The following is a 15,583-nucleotide window of genomic DNA, read 5'->3' as shown; positions in this document are numbered from 1 at the left end:
GGTTCCAACAGATTTTTAAGGTAACAAATTGTATCATATTAGCATTTTGGATGATTGGTAAGTTTGTGGATGACACCAAAATTGTTGGCACAGCAGACAGTGAATAAGCAACACGAGAAAGTCTGCAAATGCTGAAAATCCAATCAACAAACTTCAAAATGCTGGAAATCCAATCAACGCACTCAAAATGCTGGAAATCCAATCAACGCACTCAAAATGCTGGAAATCCAATCAACGCACTCAAAATGCTGGAACTCCAATCAACACACTCAAAATGCTGGAACTCCAATCAACACACTCAAAATGCTGGAACTCCATGCAACGCACTCAAAATGCTGGAAATCCAATCAACGCACACAAAATGCTGGAACTCCAATCAACACACTCAAAATGCTGGAACTCCAATCAACGCACTCAAAATGCTGGAACTCCAATCAACGCACTCAAAATGCTAGAACTCCAATCAACGCACTCAAAATGCTAGAACTCCATGCAACGCACTCAAAATGCTGGAAATCCAATCAACGCACACAAAATGCTGGAACTCCAATCAACGCACTCAAAATGCCAGAACTCCAGTCAACGCACTCAAAATGCTAGAACTCCAGTCAACGCACTCAAAATGCTGGAACTCCAATCAACGCACTCAAAATGCTGGAACTCCAAGCAACGCACTCAAAATGCTGGAAATCCAATCAACGCACTCAAAATGCTGGAACTCCATGCAACACACTCAAAATGCTGGAACTCCAAGCAACGCACTCAAAATGCTGGAACTCCAATCAACGCACTCAAAATGCTAGAACTCCATGCAACGCACTCAAAATGCTGGAAATCCAATCAACGCACTCAAAATGCTGGAACTCCAATCAACGCACTCAAAATGCTGGAACTCCAATCAACGCACTCAAAATGCCAGAACTCCAGTCAACGCACTCAAAATGCTAGAACTCCAGTCAACGCACTCAAAATGCTGGCACTCCAATCAACACACTCAAAATGCTGGAACTCCAAGCAACGCACTCAAAATGCTGGAAATCCAATCAACGCACTCAAAATGCTGGAACTCCAAGCAACGCACTCAAAATGCTGGAAATCCAATCAACACACTCAAAATGCTGGAACTCCAATCAACGCACTCAAAATGCTAGAACTCCAGTCAACGCACTCAAAATGCTGGAAATCCAATCAACACACTCAAAATGCTGGAACTCCAGGCAAGTCAGCAGGTCAGGCAGCATCTATGGAAAAGAGCAAACAATTGATGTTTCAGGCTGAAACCCTTCTTCAAGACTGGAGAAAAAAAGATGAAGAGTCAGTGTTAGAATGTGTGGGAGGGGAGGAAGAAACACAGGGTGATAGATGAAACCATTGGGGGGAGGTAAGTAAAGAGCTGGGAAGTCCTATTTGTATGGGGTTTGCACATTCTCTCTATGATCATGTCGATTTTCCACTGGTATTTCAGTTTTCGCCTACACCCCATTGACATGCATCTTGATGGATGGACCATTTTACCTGGCCCTAGTATGTAGGTGAGTGGTAGAGAGTTGATGAGACTATGGAGATTAGAAAGTTGGTGTAAGTGGGTGGTTGATGGTCAGTGTGGATTTGGTGGTCAAGTAACAAACCTGTTCTTACTTAAAACTTGTCCCAAAACTAGCACTGTAGATTTGAGTGTTTCTATTGGGGCTGTTTCAGGGCTCAGGCTTTTGATGAATTGTGAATTTTGCTCCTGCAATGTCATAGCGGGTGAAACAGAGTATTTGAAGGTAAGCCTTGATTTTAAATTGTACTGCATAATTGAAAGTTGGCAATGACTGGAAATGTCTTTGCAGCTGTATTTTTTGGTTTCACCAGTATATGGCAGTATTATACAGGATATGCAGGCACATATTTTCAAATAAAATCAACAGCACAGTAATTGTCTTGGAATAGAGTATTTAAATTGCTAATATCCCTTTTGTTATCAAGTTAGATGACTTCTGCCTTTATAATTGTCCTGTTATGATTCTGGGAAGAGTATATCTGTGTGCTTCTGTATTGTTTAAAATTTGTTTTGGAAATATCTTCTACAAAATAAGTACGGATTATAGTGGGAAAAGTTAATCTGATGGTTGGCCATCTTTGAATACAATACAAATAGAATGAATTATTTTTTGTATGTTAATGATGCTGATCAGGACCTGGCTGATATCAGTCCTCCTCTTATGCTCAAGATTACTAAAGCCAATTAGGCCTGTACAGAGTATGTTAACAGGATCAACTTGGATTTATAAGATGCTCTTAAAACTGCAGATGCTAACTTAGGTTCTTCACAAAAGCATTTGAGATTGGAGTATATGGTGGTCCAAACTATTGCAGCATTGTGTTTTACAATTGCACTGAGGATAGGGTAAAAGTGGAGAAAATCTCTAACCTCTGGTGTTACGGCTGGAAGAGAAGAATGGATATTAGGCTGAGGTAAACTCAGTTCCTGCATGGACTTTTAGAAAGGAAAAGCTTCTGTTATTTTGGTGGTTAAAATTCTACATGCCTTACTGTTTGCGATGAAGTTGAAAGTAAATTAAACCAAATGTTGATTTTTCTCCCCCCTGTAAATTCCATTTTCCAAAGATCTTTTCCACAATTATTAAGGTGATCAAGACACAAAACAATAGGAGAAGGTCAGCCACTGGGTACTTTAAGCTTGCACTGTTATTCTGTTTTTATGGCCCTTCGATCTTAGGTTGATGTGAATGGTTGAAGACTGCAAAATGAATAAGCATAATATAAAACTAACTACAATAACACAAAGCAGGGAAAAAGTTTGCATCACTTATTTGTTATTAATTCTGTGTACTTTTTTAAAGTTCCTCCTAATAATTAATTACCAGCTGCTTTTGAGAGAAAGGAGCTAATGACTCCTTGTATGATGTAAGAATATTCATAATGCCTATATTCACTGTGGATTTGAATTGAAGATTTCTTTGGTGCTTTCTCTGAGAACCACAGGAGGCAAATTCTGCATTTCTCCTTCTCCCAGAAAAATAGCTCTGCTGGCTTTCATGGGTTTAATTTCTGCTTCATGCTCCTGGCATATAAGACTGTTGTATAATTATGCTTTGAGGTGTGGAACTTCTTCATATGCACTCCTATTCTGCATCAAGGGCACCGAGCTAGGTAGATGTATTTCTAGTTATGAATTAATGTTGTACAAGTTGGTTCTCCCAAGGTTTAAGATACTTAGCATAGTGCTATCAACATAATTTGTTTGTTGAAATGCTATTAGTTAGCTTTGGCTATCAGTGGCTCCAACATCCACCATCATAAAGTTCTTCAAAAGACTGGTCATGGAAAAATGGGCTGAAAAATGGCAGATGGAGTTTAATACAGACAAGTGTGAGTTATTGCACTTTGGAAGGACAGACCTAGGTGAAACATACAAGGTAAGTGGTAGGACACTGAGGAGTGCAGTAGAACAGAGGGATCTGGGAATACAGTTACAAAATTCCCTAAAAGTGTCGTCACAGGTAGATAGGGTCGTAAACAAAGCTTTTGGTACATTGGCCTTTATAAATCAAAGTATTGAGTATAAGTGTTGGAATGTTATGGTGAGGTTGTATATGACATTGGTGAGGCCGAATTTGTAGAATTGTGTGCAGTTTTGGTCATCAAATTACGGGAAGGATATTAATAAGGTTGAAAGAGTGCAGAGAAGGTTTACAAGAATGTTGCCGGGACTTGAGAAACTGAGTTACAGAGAAAGGTTGAATAGGTTAGGACTTATTCCTTGGAGTGTAGGAGAATGAGGGGTGATTTGATAGAGGTGTATAAAATTATGATGGGTATAGATAGAGTGAATGCAAGCAGGCTTTTTCCACTGAGGCTAGGGGAGAAAAAAAAACAGGAGACATGGGTTAAGGGTGAAGGGGGGGAAAAATTTAAAGGGAACATTGGTGGGGGGGCTTCTTCACACAGAGAGTGGTGGGAGTATTAAATGAGCTGTCAGATGAAGTGAATGCGGGCTCACTTTTAACATTTAAGAAAAACTTGGACAGGTACATGGATGAGAGGTTATGGAGGGATATGGTCCAGGTGCAGGTCAGTGAGACTAGGCAGAAAAATGGTTCGGCACAGCCAAGAAGGGCCAAAGGGCCTGTTTCTGTGCTGTAATGTTCTATAGTTCTATGACGTGCATTGACTCCAGCTCCCAGACAACCACGATACACTGCAGTTTGTCTACCGCCGAAGCAGATCTACAGCTGATGCCTTCTCCCTTGCCCTACCCTCTTCTCTAGAGCATCTGGATAGTAAAGATACCAATGCTACACTATTATTTTTTTGACTACAGATCTGTCTTTAATACTATAATTCCAAGCAAGTTCATCACCAAACGTAGAGCTTGCAGTCAATTCTTCCCTCTGCAACTGGATCCTTGACTTCCTGACCAATAGACAGCGCTCAGTGAGGATAGGCAACAAAACTTACGTCATGATTATTTTCAACACTGGCCACAGGTTTGTGTTCTTCAGCCCCCTGTTCTACATTCATCACTGTGGCTAGATTATGCTCGAATTCCATCTACAAATTTGCAGATAATACAGCTGCTGTGGGCTGTATCTCAAATAAAAATAGGTTACTAAGCAAGAAGGAGATAGAGACTGATTTAACATGGTGTTATGACAATAATCTTTCCTTCACTGTCAACAGAACAAAAGAGCTGACCAGTTACTTCAGGAAGGGGGTAGTGCATATGCTCCTGTTTACATCAACATTGTAGTTGGGAGGGTTGGCATTTTCAAGTTGCTGGAAGTGAGCATCAACAATAACCTGGCCTGGTCTAACCATTTTCAAACCATGGCCGTGAAAGCTCATCAGTGCCTCCACTTCCTCAGGAGACTGAAGAAATCTGGCATGTCCCATTCAAGCATTTCCAATTTTTATCAATGAACCACAGGAAGCATCCTATCTGGATGGTATGGCTGCCGCTTTGCTTCTGACTGCAAGAAAATGCAGAGTTGTTGTCACAGCTCATCACATCCCAAAACCCAGAGTCCCCTCTATGGACTCTGTCTGTATTTCTCACTGCCTCAGTAAAGAAGCCAGCATAATCAAAGCCCTCAACCACCCCAGCCATTTTCTCTCTCCCCTCTCCCAGAGGACAGAAGATACAAAAGCCTGAAAGCACTTTCCACCAGGCTGAAGGACACTTTCCTACTGTTAGAAAACCATTGAATGGTTCCCTAGTATGGTAACTTGGACCCTTGATCTCACAGTCCACCTCATTATGAGCTTGCTTTTATAGTCTACTTGCACTGCACTTTCTCTGTAGCGATTATACTATATTATACATTCTGTTCTTTTTCCTTGTACCTCAATGCACTGGGTAATGAATTGATCTTTATGAACAGTATGCAAGACAAGATTTTACTGTACTTCAGTACATGTGACTGTAATAACCCAATTTCAATTCTGTTAGATTTCCTAGTGTGGTCTCGGAATTTGCAGCTCCATCTCTTTGTATTTTGCCTTTGGGACATAGCCACTGAACTAGACGAAGGGAAGTGATAGCTTGTGTGCAGTAATGTGGAGAAATAAACTCATTCACTGTTTTTTTTCATGTTACCATCACATCTTCTGTCAAAAATGTTTGTGTAATCTGTAGTCAAGACACATCAAGCACTCCACCCACACACCCCTGGTTTCCCATAGCTTTGGGCTCCTTCTCCCGTTACTGAAGTAGAATGCTACTTCAATCTTAAGCTATTGATTCCATATTCACTGCATTGACTTCCCATCTCTACATATCACTCCTTTATGCTTCTCTTCATAAAACTTACCTTGTACTAAGTTCTGTCAATAATGTCTTAGATGATACCAAGTCTCACTTTATCATTGTGCTTGGATTAGTTGAAGAGCTTTCCAATTCTTCCTCTGCTCTGAATGTGTTATTATTATCCTTGTGCTTAATTCCCATCTGGTTTACTATATCATATTGATTCAGCCATTTTCTGAAGACAGTGAAGACTAACCCTGCTAGTCACCAACTTGATCCACTAATGCAAAGTTTACCATAAATTTTGAATTTTGATTTAATAATGGTAGAAGCTTAAGAATTCAGAAAAATAGCACTGAAACCAGACACGGTATATTAAAATTTGAACAAAGATTTAGATTTGCTACCAGGAGTTGTTATCGGATTAGAACATAGAATAGTACAGCACAGTTAAGCCCTTCAGCCCACAATGTTGTGCTAACTACTTAACCTACTCTAAGATTACTCTAAACCTTCCCTCCCATGTGGCCTTCATTTTTTTATTTCATCTATGTGCTTATCAAAGAGTCTCTTAAAATGTTTCTAATGCATCGGCCTCTACCACCACCCTGGCAGCATAGGTCATACACCTACCATCCTCATTGTTTAAAAAAAACATGTCTGACGTCCACTCAATCATTTCCTTCAAACACCTTGGAGGAAATTTCCTACCTGGGAAAATGTCTTTAGGTGTTTACTCTCTCTATGCCTTTTATCATGTCCACCTTTATCAAGTCATCTCACATTCTCCTTCACTCCAAAGAGAAAAATCTAGCTCGTCATAAGTCATGCTTTATAATCCAGGCATCATCCTGTATATCTCCTTTGTACCTTAAACTTTCACATTCATCCTATAGTGAGATGACTGGAACTGAACATGGTATTCCAAGGGTGGTCTAACCAGAGTTTTATAGAGCTGCAATATTACCGTGTGGTTCTTGAACTCAGTCCCCCGACTAATGAAGGCAAACGCACCATACACTTTCTTAACCACCCTATTAATTTGCACTACAACTTTGGGTGATCTGTGGACTTGGATCATAAGATCCTTCTGTTCCTCCAGGCTGTTAAGAATCCTGCCTTTAACCCTGTATACTGCCTTTGATTTCAACCTTCCAAAGTGAATCACTTCAAACTTTTATGGGTTGAACTCCATCTGCCACCTCTCAGACCAATTCTGCAGCCTACGTTGTTCTAATGTAACCAATGACAACCTTCGGCACTGTCCACAACACCACCAACCCTTGTGTCATCCGTAAACTCGTGAACCCATCACATCATTTCACTGCTTCTTCTTCCATCACAAAGAGCCAGAAAAACGTAGATTCGTTATCATAACATTCCAAAATGCAGTTATTAATGCTGGCACAGTAAAACTTCCTTACTAATGTGTCAATAAGAATGTGTTCTTGTTTTTAAAATTGACTGTCTTGGATCTCCAAGTTTGATGCCATTTACACAAACATTGAATGCCATTCCTATGGCAGGCGCTTCCCTATAGTTTCCAATTGTAATTCCAAAGCGATCTTATGTCCCTGATGTTATAGGTTCTTAGCTTCAATTCTGATTCACACAGAGAAAAATAAACACATAATTTTTCAGCTATACTACTTCACTTTCTTATCCTTGTTTCTGGAGATATTGACAGTTTTATTATTTAAGTGACACTAAGTGCTTTCACGGCCTATGAATATTTGATATTTATATTTGTTTCCACAGTAACATTAAAAATGACTTCTTTCTTTAGAGTTTTGTTAGTATTGGATCACAGGGTTAATTGATACCTCACTAATTTGCTGATTTCAGATGTCATTCTTTGGGAAGCTTAAAACAGGCCACATAATTTCTCATTAGGGAGGAGAAGTTTTTAATGAGTTGATGGTGTACTGCTGAGCAATTTGATTGAATAGCACGGAGGGCGAGAACAAGGAGCTCTTACTTTGCTGCTGGTCTACTATTGTTGAATATGGCCTGCAGGCGTTTTGGTTTTCACTTGGCTGTTGGCTGAACAGGATAACACATACAAATGTGTTAAGTATTAGAACCGACTTCTTTCTTATACATTCATAAGTTTTGGATCTAATTCTGCCCATTAGTTGTTTAACTGGCTACTTGATGAGTATTTGGACTTGTGCAATATTGGGGTAAGGTACCAAATGTCAGCTTACAAAAGTAGACAAGAGTTCTTTTTGTAATGTCATTTTTTCCAAACTATTGTCTGTGCATATAATCAAGGTGGGTGCATAAAAATACAAGGAATTGTACATTAGGGTTAATAACCAATGGTTTCAAGTTACTCAGTAACTAGGATAATATATTGGTGTATCTAATATAGTTGCTACGACCAGAGAACAATCTGATCTTGGATGCTGTCTGTGCGGAGTTTGCAAGTTACTCCGGTGACCATTTGTATTTCCTCAAGTCTTCTAGTTTCCTCTCATATCCCAGACTGGTGGATTAATTGGCCACTGTAAAATTATTCCCTTGTGTATACATAAGTTGTAGAACCTGGGGCAGTTAATGGGAGTGTGAGGGGGATTTAAAAAAGGGACAAATATAGAATTAGTGAAAAAGGCTGGTTGATGGTTAGTATAGACTCAGTGGACTAAAAAGCCAATATATGTGTTGTATTTCTCTGACTTTATGATTCAGAATGCTGAGGTACAGATTTTCAATCTTATGACCATGGCTTGCTATTGCATTGACAACCAGCTGCTAGTTTTGGAGGGAAAATAATTTTAAGGTGATTGAAAGAAAATAGAGGGGAGATGTCAAAGGTAGTTTTTTTTTTACACAGGGAGTGGTAGATGCGTGGAATGTGCTGCTAGAGACAGATATATTAAAGACATTTAAGAAACTCATAGGTAGACACATGAATGATAGAAAAATAGAGGGCTGTGTAGGAAGGAAGGGTTAGATTGATTTTAAGCGAGGTTAATGATTGGCACAACGTTGTGGGCCAAAGGACATATACTGTGCTGTAGTGTTTGATGTTTAAATAATTTTCCAAATGGGATGATAAATTTACATATTCTCTGCACTGAGACAAACTTTTCAACCCTGTTGTCAAGCTGAGTTCAGACTCCAAAAAAATCCAGACTTCAGAACAGGTTTATTTTCCTCTTGTCCCTTAAATTATTCATGGTCAAACAAACTAGCTTTTCCATTTCTTCTCCACCTTTAAAAGTATTATCTGTTAATGCTGCAGTCAAAATAAAAAGAGCATGCACTTATGTTTTTACTTGCAATGCCTAAGGGGTTAATTCACCAGTCTCTTATTGCTGCTCCATATGGCTCTGATTTCTATTGCTGTCATCACTGAGTCATTCTGAACAAGATGTTGTTTTATCTCGATGTGCGATCCTGATGAAATATTTTAAATAAATATAACCCCTCCTGATACATTGCATATTTTGATGTAGCGTGCATTTTTTATTTTTCCCTGGTGACGAGCCCAATGAAACAATTTATGCTACCACCCACTCTAACACCATGCTGATGTACAACCTTTATATAATGGATTTTGCTGATCGTACTTGTTTCTTTAATTCTGTCCAGTGCACCAGGGTTTCCTTCTCCAATGGAGAAGCCATAGTATTCTTTATCCTCCCCTCCTCCCAAATTACAGGCCTTTTGTACATTTCCTGACTTTTTAAATTAAGTATTTAATATATGCAGGTCACGACCAACTTGAGTGAATGCTTAGTCTAAAGGATATCGTTTTTTATTCTCTAGTGATGAGATGCCGCTGTTATTCAATGGGAAAATGAAATCTACAGTCTCAGGCAGAATACCTTTCTGTTAATAAATGGCCTGTAATACTGTGTCAATACAATGCTTCGGAAAAGTTTTTCTTTGCCATAGGAGGGTGAAAAAAGATGTTTTGTTTTCCCTTGAACTTGCCTGAGTTTTTTTAAAACGTGGAGCTTTGTGAAATCAGTAATTCGGCATAAACAGTTAAATCAATTTATCGAATGAATGCAAAAAGTGGCATTAATTCTTTTATGGTGTTTGGCAGGGGATTATCTGATGGCAAAAGTCAATGGATGATGTGCTTAAACAGCATTTGGGAATGTCGTTGTACAGAGTAAATCTACAATTTTGTCTTACAGCACATTTGCAGCTGGTCGTGCATCTTGTAGTTCCCTGGCACAAGTCGTCGCTTGTGACTGTGCAACCGACGCATCCAGTCAGCATTTAAAAGGTTTATTTGCTGAATCACACATGCCTGTGGAACACCAGCTTCATTCCTTGTCATAGCATTACCAGACTTGGCGCAATTCACCCACTCCTCGCCTCCTAACTGCTGCCTTTAAATTGGATTGAGCAGAATTTTAAATTAAATCTATTTCAATCACATCAGCTCAGTCTGCAAATGAGCTCTCATCTGATTCTGTGCTTTTTAAAGGTGCAAAGCATTAAGCATGTAATATAGCCTCAATCTAACATAAGCGGTGTGGGCCAGGGTTGCCCTGTGTGTGTGTGTGTGTGTGTGTGTATATATCTATATATACAGTGTGATACAGTCTAATTTATTGCAAGGAACTGGGTTCCCCCTCCCTTTTAAAACCAACCTGTGACTGTGTGACGCAGTACAATCCAGTTTATCTTCCTAAAGTACCAGCTATCGTCAGATGTTTTGCAATAAAGTGAGATCTAATACAGCAGTACCATTGAAGACGAGGTAGAATAAAAGCAATAGGGAAAGAATGTTTGCTTCTGTTTGGTATGCCAAAAAGCTGGGTCGTCGCTTTATCAAGAACGTGAGGAAGTCTAGACAGCAACATCTTCATCTATCGGTAAGTTAATGAAATGGGCAGTAAATGCTTGCTTCATGGTATGTATAGACTTGGGGATAGGAATGGCTTTCATGAAGGCCATGTTACTGTTCAGCTAAAATATGATATCCATCACTTATTTCAGTCAAACTCTTAAAAATTAGCAATTTTTTGTAAAGGATCTTCCTGGTTAAATATTCCTGCAGTATTTTTTTAAATTTATCTTCATATAGCTCTTGTCTAATGCTTCTTTATTTTCTTGAAGAATTTTTATAATTCCTTGAAGATCTAGATGGTTATGTGAAAGGTTATGTGGAATTCAGTTTATTGACGGTAGGCTGGTGCTTTGAAGAAAAACCTGCTTCGGGAAATACCAGGGGAAGGGTAAACATTGTATTGCACAGAGTACTTACTGGAAAATGAGAAGCAGTCAGTGCTCAGGTACTGAGTTAGTATATAGAAATGTATTTATTGTCCATTATTGATAAAACTGAATACAATCAAGGATGAATACATTCTGCTGAAAAGAATTTAAAAATTCATTCTTAGGAAATGCATATTTCCCAGAGTTAAAGCACGAGTTATTGTGCATTGCACATTGACTTGAGACTTGCCTAGTTTGAAAGTTCATCGTTCACCCAGACCTCCATAATAGTTAGCGATTTTTAAAGGCCCTCTGCACCTGGGACAATTAAATTTGCGGTGTTAAGTTGCAGCAGTCGGAACAGCAAACAGCTTTTTGACAGGTCTTTTGACATACTGTAGGAGGGATGAGTGCTGCAATGAGACGTGCACACAGCTAAAGATCAAGCAACCGCTTGGCACTTCTGAAGTAGAGTTCAATACAGTACTTAATCTTATTTTATGTAAAAAAATGGAATAATTGCATGGTATGGGTTATTTTCTATACTTTAACGTTGAATTTTTAAACTTGTCCAATTTCTGTTTGATGCTTTGTTAAGTCTCACTAATGTTAATATTGATACAAGTCATGTGTCTTTCACCAAGAAAATTTTGAATCAGAGCGAATTGTTAATAGCACCACCTGTCCATTCAAATTTTGCAGCGCAGTATTCACTTCAAACCAGCAGGCCATGGTGTAACCTTAGTTCCATTTCATGAAGAGTTGCACTGGTTTAACATCGCTTGAACTGGCCTGAGCATTGTTACAATAAAAGGCTGCAAATATATTGTTGGTTTTGGATTGCTGCAAGTAACTTTTGGATGTGCATCAGTTTAAAAAAGAAGTAGCAGAATAATAAAAAAGTACATAGTGGTATAATTATGTTATTGTACTACTTAAACGGCTATGTGTATATATTATATATTATAATATATTATATATTATATACATGTATCCCAACATCTATTTAGGAGCATTGACAGCATTTGTGTGTCCCATTTTTGTAGAAAGTGGTTTAAATCTGAAGAAGCCATGTACCATGTTTTATTCAATATTTTGGCTTAGTGAAAATCTGTGCATTGTGCTTGGAACTTGGACTGTAGAACTTTGAACAGATGGTTGGTCTGTATTTAGTTTAGTTCAGTTCACTCTTTTCCATGTATCCTGATGCGCTTCCTGAGTGTGATTTCTTGAGCTGTGGCAATCAGAGGTTTGACATAAAATCAGAGAGGTTATAGCTTGGAAGGAGGCTGTCTGGCCCCTGGTCTGTGCTGGCTCTATGTAAGAGAAAATCACAAATGTGAGAAAATCTGCAGTTGTTGGAAATCCAACCAAGGCACACAAAATGCTGGAGGAATACTCTTTTCCATAGATGCTGCCTGGCCTGCTGAATTCCTCCAGCATTTTGCGTGTGTTTCTATGCAAGAGAATTTAAGCTAGTGCTTCTCTCTCTGCCTTCCCTCTATCCTGCATTTTGTTTTTCTTTACACTAGCCTTCTGAATGCTACAAATGGAATCTGATCCCACTACCCATCATTACTACCAAGCTGTTGCAATCCAAATTATAAACATTAGATGTTGTGTCCTCTGATTCATGAGCTGACTGCCAGTGAAAATAATCATTCTTGACTCTTAATGGTTTTAAAAACATTATTGGAATCCCCCTCAACTTCTTTGTTTCAAAGAGAAAACTTTTTCTTCCCAAGATTATTCCTCATCCTTGAACCCATTGTCCTGAATCATTTCTGCATCCTGCTCTTTATTAAATAGTGTAACCAGGCTGGGCAAGGTAGACTGGCTCTGGTCAAATCAATGTTTTCCTTCATTTGGGATATACGTGCCTCTTTGTAGGTGTTGCCAGCTTGCTACTTCTTGACCTTGATGTGATAGGCTCCCAATCCTGCCAACCAGTACCTGGGTGTGTTAATTGATATCAGTCACAAATGTTCTCGTTCAAAGCCCATACTTTGAATTCTAAATCCTTCTGGTTTAACAGTATTTAAGTTGGTCTGAGTTGTCAATGAAGTATTTCTGATGCAATAGTTAATTGTTAAACTGATATTCTATCGCTTAACTGTACCTAAAAATCTACTGAACTGTGTAACGTTCTTCTATAAAACCATTCTCACTGTATCTTTTGGAAGTAACTTGTAATATATGATTGATAAGATTTCAGAATTAATCTTCGGCTATCTATATGAACAAGTGACAACCATTTTCCAATGTGAACCTTCAAGATGGTGGCCAGTGAAGATGGTTGGAATTAATCAGGTTAACCCAAGGGTGAGCTTTGTAAATCTGCAAATTTATTTTAGGATTGGTATTGTCTATATGTGCTCTGAGCATCAGGAAATGGGAGATCTCATGAAATATAGAAATTGCCTATTTTTCATCAAACAGGATCAAGGAAAGGATGAAAATCACTGTGTCAGTTGATTGAATTATTTTATCTTCCCCTTTTTACCCTCTTCCCAACTCCTCCTCCATGTTGGTTCTGTCAAAATCATTCTAAACAAAATAATAATTCCAGAATTGAAACAACAACACACACAAAATGCTGGTGGAACACAGCAGGCCAGGCAGCATCTATAGGGCGAAGCGCTGTCGACGTTTCGGAACGAAGGGTCTCGGCCCGAAACGTCGACAGCGCTTCTCCCTATAGATGCTGCCCGGCCTGCTGTGTTCCACCAGCATTTTGTGTGTGTTGTTGTTTGAATTTCCAGCATCTGCAGATTTCCTCGTGTTTGCTCTTTAAATTCCAGAATTGAAGTGAGTTGACTGCCTTTGGTACTAAGGCTGCTTCTGACTGGTGTGGCACATAAGTCCTTGAAGGTATAGTAGTATTTGAAGTAGTACTTGATGCAAAAAATCTATCTCATCCCTCCATCCCTCCACCCCCATGAGCCACATCACCCAGCAACCCAACCATTTATCACCAGCCTAATCACAGGACAATTTACAATGACCAGTTAATCTACTAACCTGTACATCTTTGGAACGTGTGAAGAAACCGGAGTATCTGGAGGAAAACCAGAAGTTCGTTGGGACGATGTACAAACTCCTTTCAGACTGCGTTGGAATTGAACTCGGAACTCCAATGCCCTGAGCTGCAATAGCGTTGTGCTAACCGCTATCTACCATGACGCCCCATGGCATGGTTATTTGTAATAAATTGTTTCAAACCCAATTGTCACCACAGGATTTACTCAGACTGTTCCTTCCATCCAGCAATGTTCAGCAGGGCCATCAGTACTCTAGCAATGACCCTACTTGACAATACCTGTGATAAAATGAGTTGATGTTGCCAGATAATTGTGACCTCTGACTGCATTTGTAGTTTCTCAGAAGATTTAGTTTGTATGCATGTGTAGCAGCACTTGGTTTGTGCTGATAGCAAATGGCTATTACAAATAGCAAACGGCAATCAACAGCTAGGGACATTTTCAGTACAGATATTCTGAAGTGGTTCCTCAAGATCGAGAAGGATCTTGGTCGGACCTCCTGTCCAACTTTGAGCTCTGAGATGGCTAATTAGGCCAGTGTGGGAACCTCGGACCATTCCACAGATGATAGCCAGAGGGACAGGCAGCTGGGTAGTTTGTGAGGTGACTGCTTATACAGGACTTCTCTGTTTCTTGTTGTGCCATGCCCTTGAGGTTGTCAATGCCAGTCTGATGGCTCCTTGTCTATGTGAAACTTTCATAGCGATTCTTGGGAGTCAGCATTTTGTGTGTGTTGTTAATGGAGTTTTATTCCAAGTCTGAGGTCTTGATCTTCAAATACACTGTCACTCAAGCAATCACGGGTGTTGTAGGCACGTTAAAAATAATGGTGATGCCTTCCTTTAACTGAAGTGACCAATTTGAGAAATGGTCTGTGTTTTCCAGCATCTTTCAATGAATCTTCATTGCTGGAGGACAGTATGGTGCTCCAGGAGCAGGTTGGTAAAGGACCTTTGTGTGAAAGTGCTGATGACAGCTCGGAGCTGCGCGCAAAATGAAAACACTGACTGAATATTGCAAAGTAACTGCTGAAGTTTGAGGTAATCTTGGTTCTGGGCTGTAGTCACCGTGAGTTGTACAGCATTCCATTAGCTTTACTCCTATGGTGTTGGAGGTGAAGTTATGAGTGTACCCATTGCCTCTCCTCTCCCAGCCCACCGACCACGACGTACTGTCAATCATTGAGGGTCAACATTGTACAGGCTACTGAAATTGCACAGCTACGACAGTAGAGGCTTGTAGATCTTCTACAAGTAATTAACTTTCTAAATCTCCCGAGGCTCTACACTGATGAGAGTGTGAGAAAAAGAAAATCCCCTCTTCGTCGGGGAATGCAGTTGCAACACAACAATGCACTACTGGGGAAAAAAAATTTGTGCATTGACTTAACAGCTATTACTTCCATCCTTCTGGATTCACCAAGGCAGGTTAGCTGTGACTTCAAATATATGGACGAAGTCAGCTTGTGTAGTACATGGGCAGATCATCCGTTTCAAGCTCACTGTCTTGACTGAAATGTTGCTTCGTTACAACTACCGCAACCCTACTCATGTTGTCTAGCAGCATTATGGAAGCACCTTCACATGGTTTACACCAGTTCGAGGGA

The 15,583-nt window shown here is 39.6% G+C and overlaps 1 protein-coding gene across 16 annotated transcripts in view; it reads left to right on the top strand.

The window, feature by feature from the left end:
* The window catches only part of LOC140725642 (disks large homolog 1), a 472,837-nt gene that overhangs the window by 198,434 nt on the left and 258,820 nt on the right, over positions 1-15,583 (top strand). The window contains exon 1 of one of the 16 annotated variants that reach the window (XM_073041377.1): positions 10,455-10,593. The exons of 13 other annotated variants lie outside the window; for them this stretch is intronic. In XM_073041377.1, coding sequence (XP_072897478.1) covers positions 10,504-10,593 — 90 coding nt within the window. In that variant the 5' untranslated portion in view covers positions 10,455-10,503. Of the gene's footprint in view, positions 1-10,454; positions 10,594-15,583 lie in introns of those variants that run through there. 2 more of the 16 variants (XM_073041378.1, XM_073041385.1) reach the window with 2 other exon arrangements.

The sequence above is a fragment of the Hemitrygon akajei genome, chromosome 3 (genome assembly GCF_048418815.1).
Source record: "Hemitrygon akajei chromosome 3, sHemAka1.3, whole genome shotgun sequence".
NCBI lineage: Eukaryota > Metazoa > Chordata > Chondrichthyes > Myliobatiformes > Dasyatidae > Hemitrygon > Hemitrygon akajei.
This window is presented reverse-complemented; position numbering and strand designations above follow the sequence as displayed.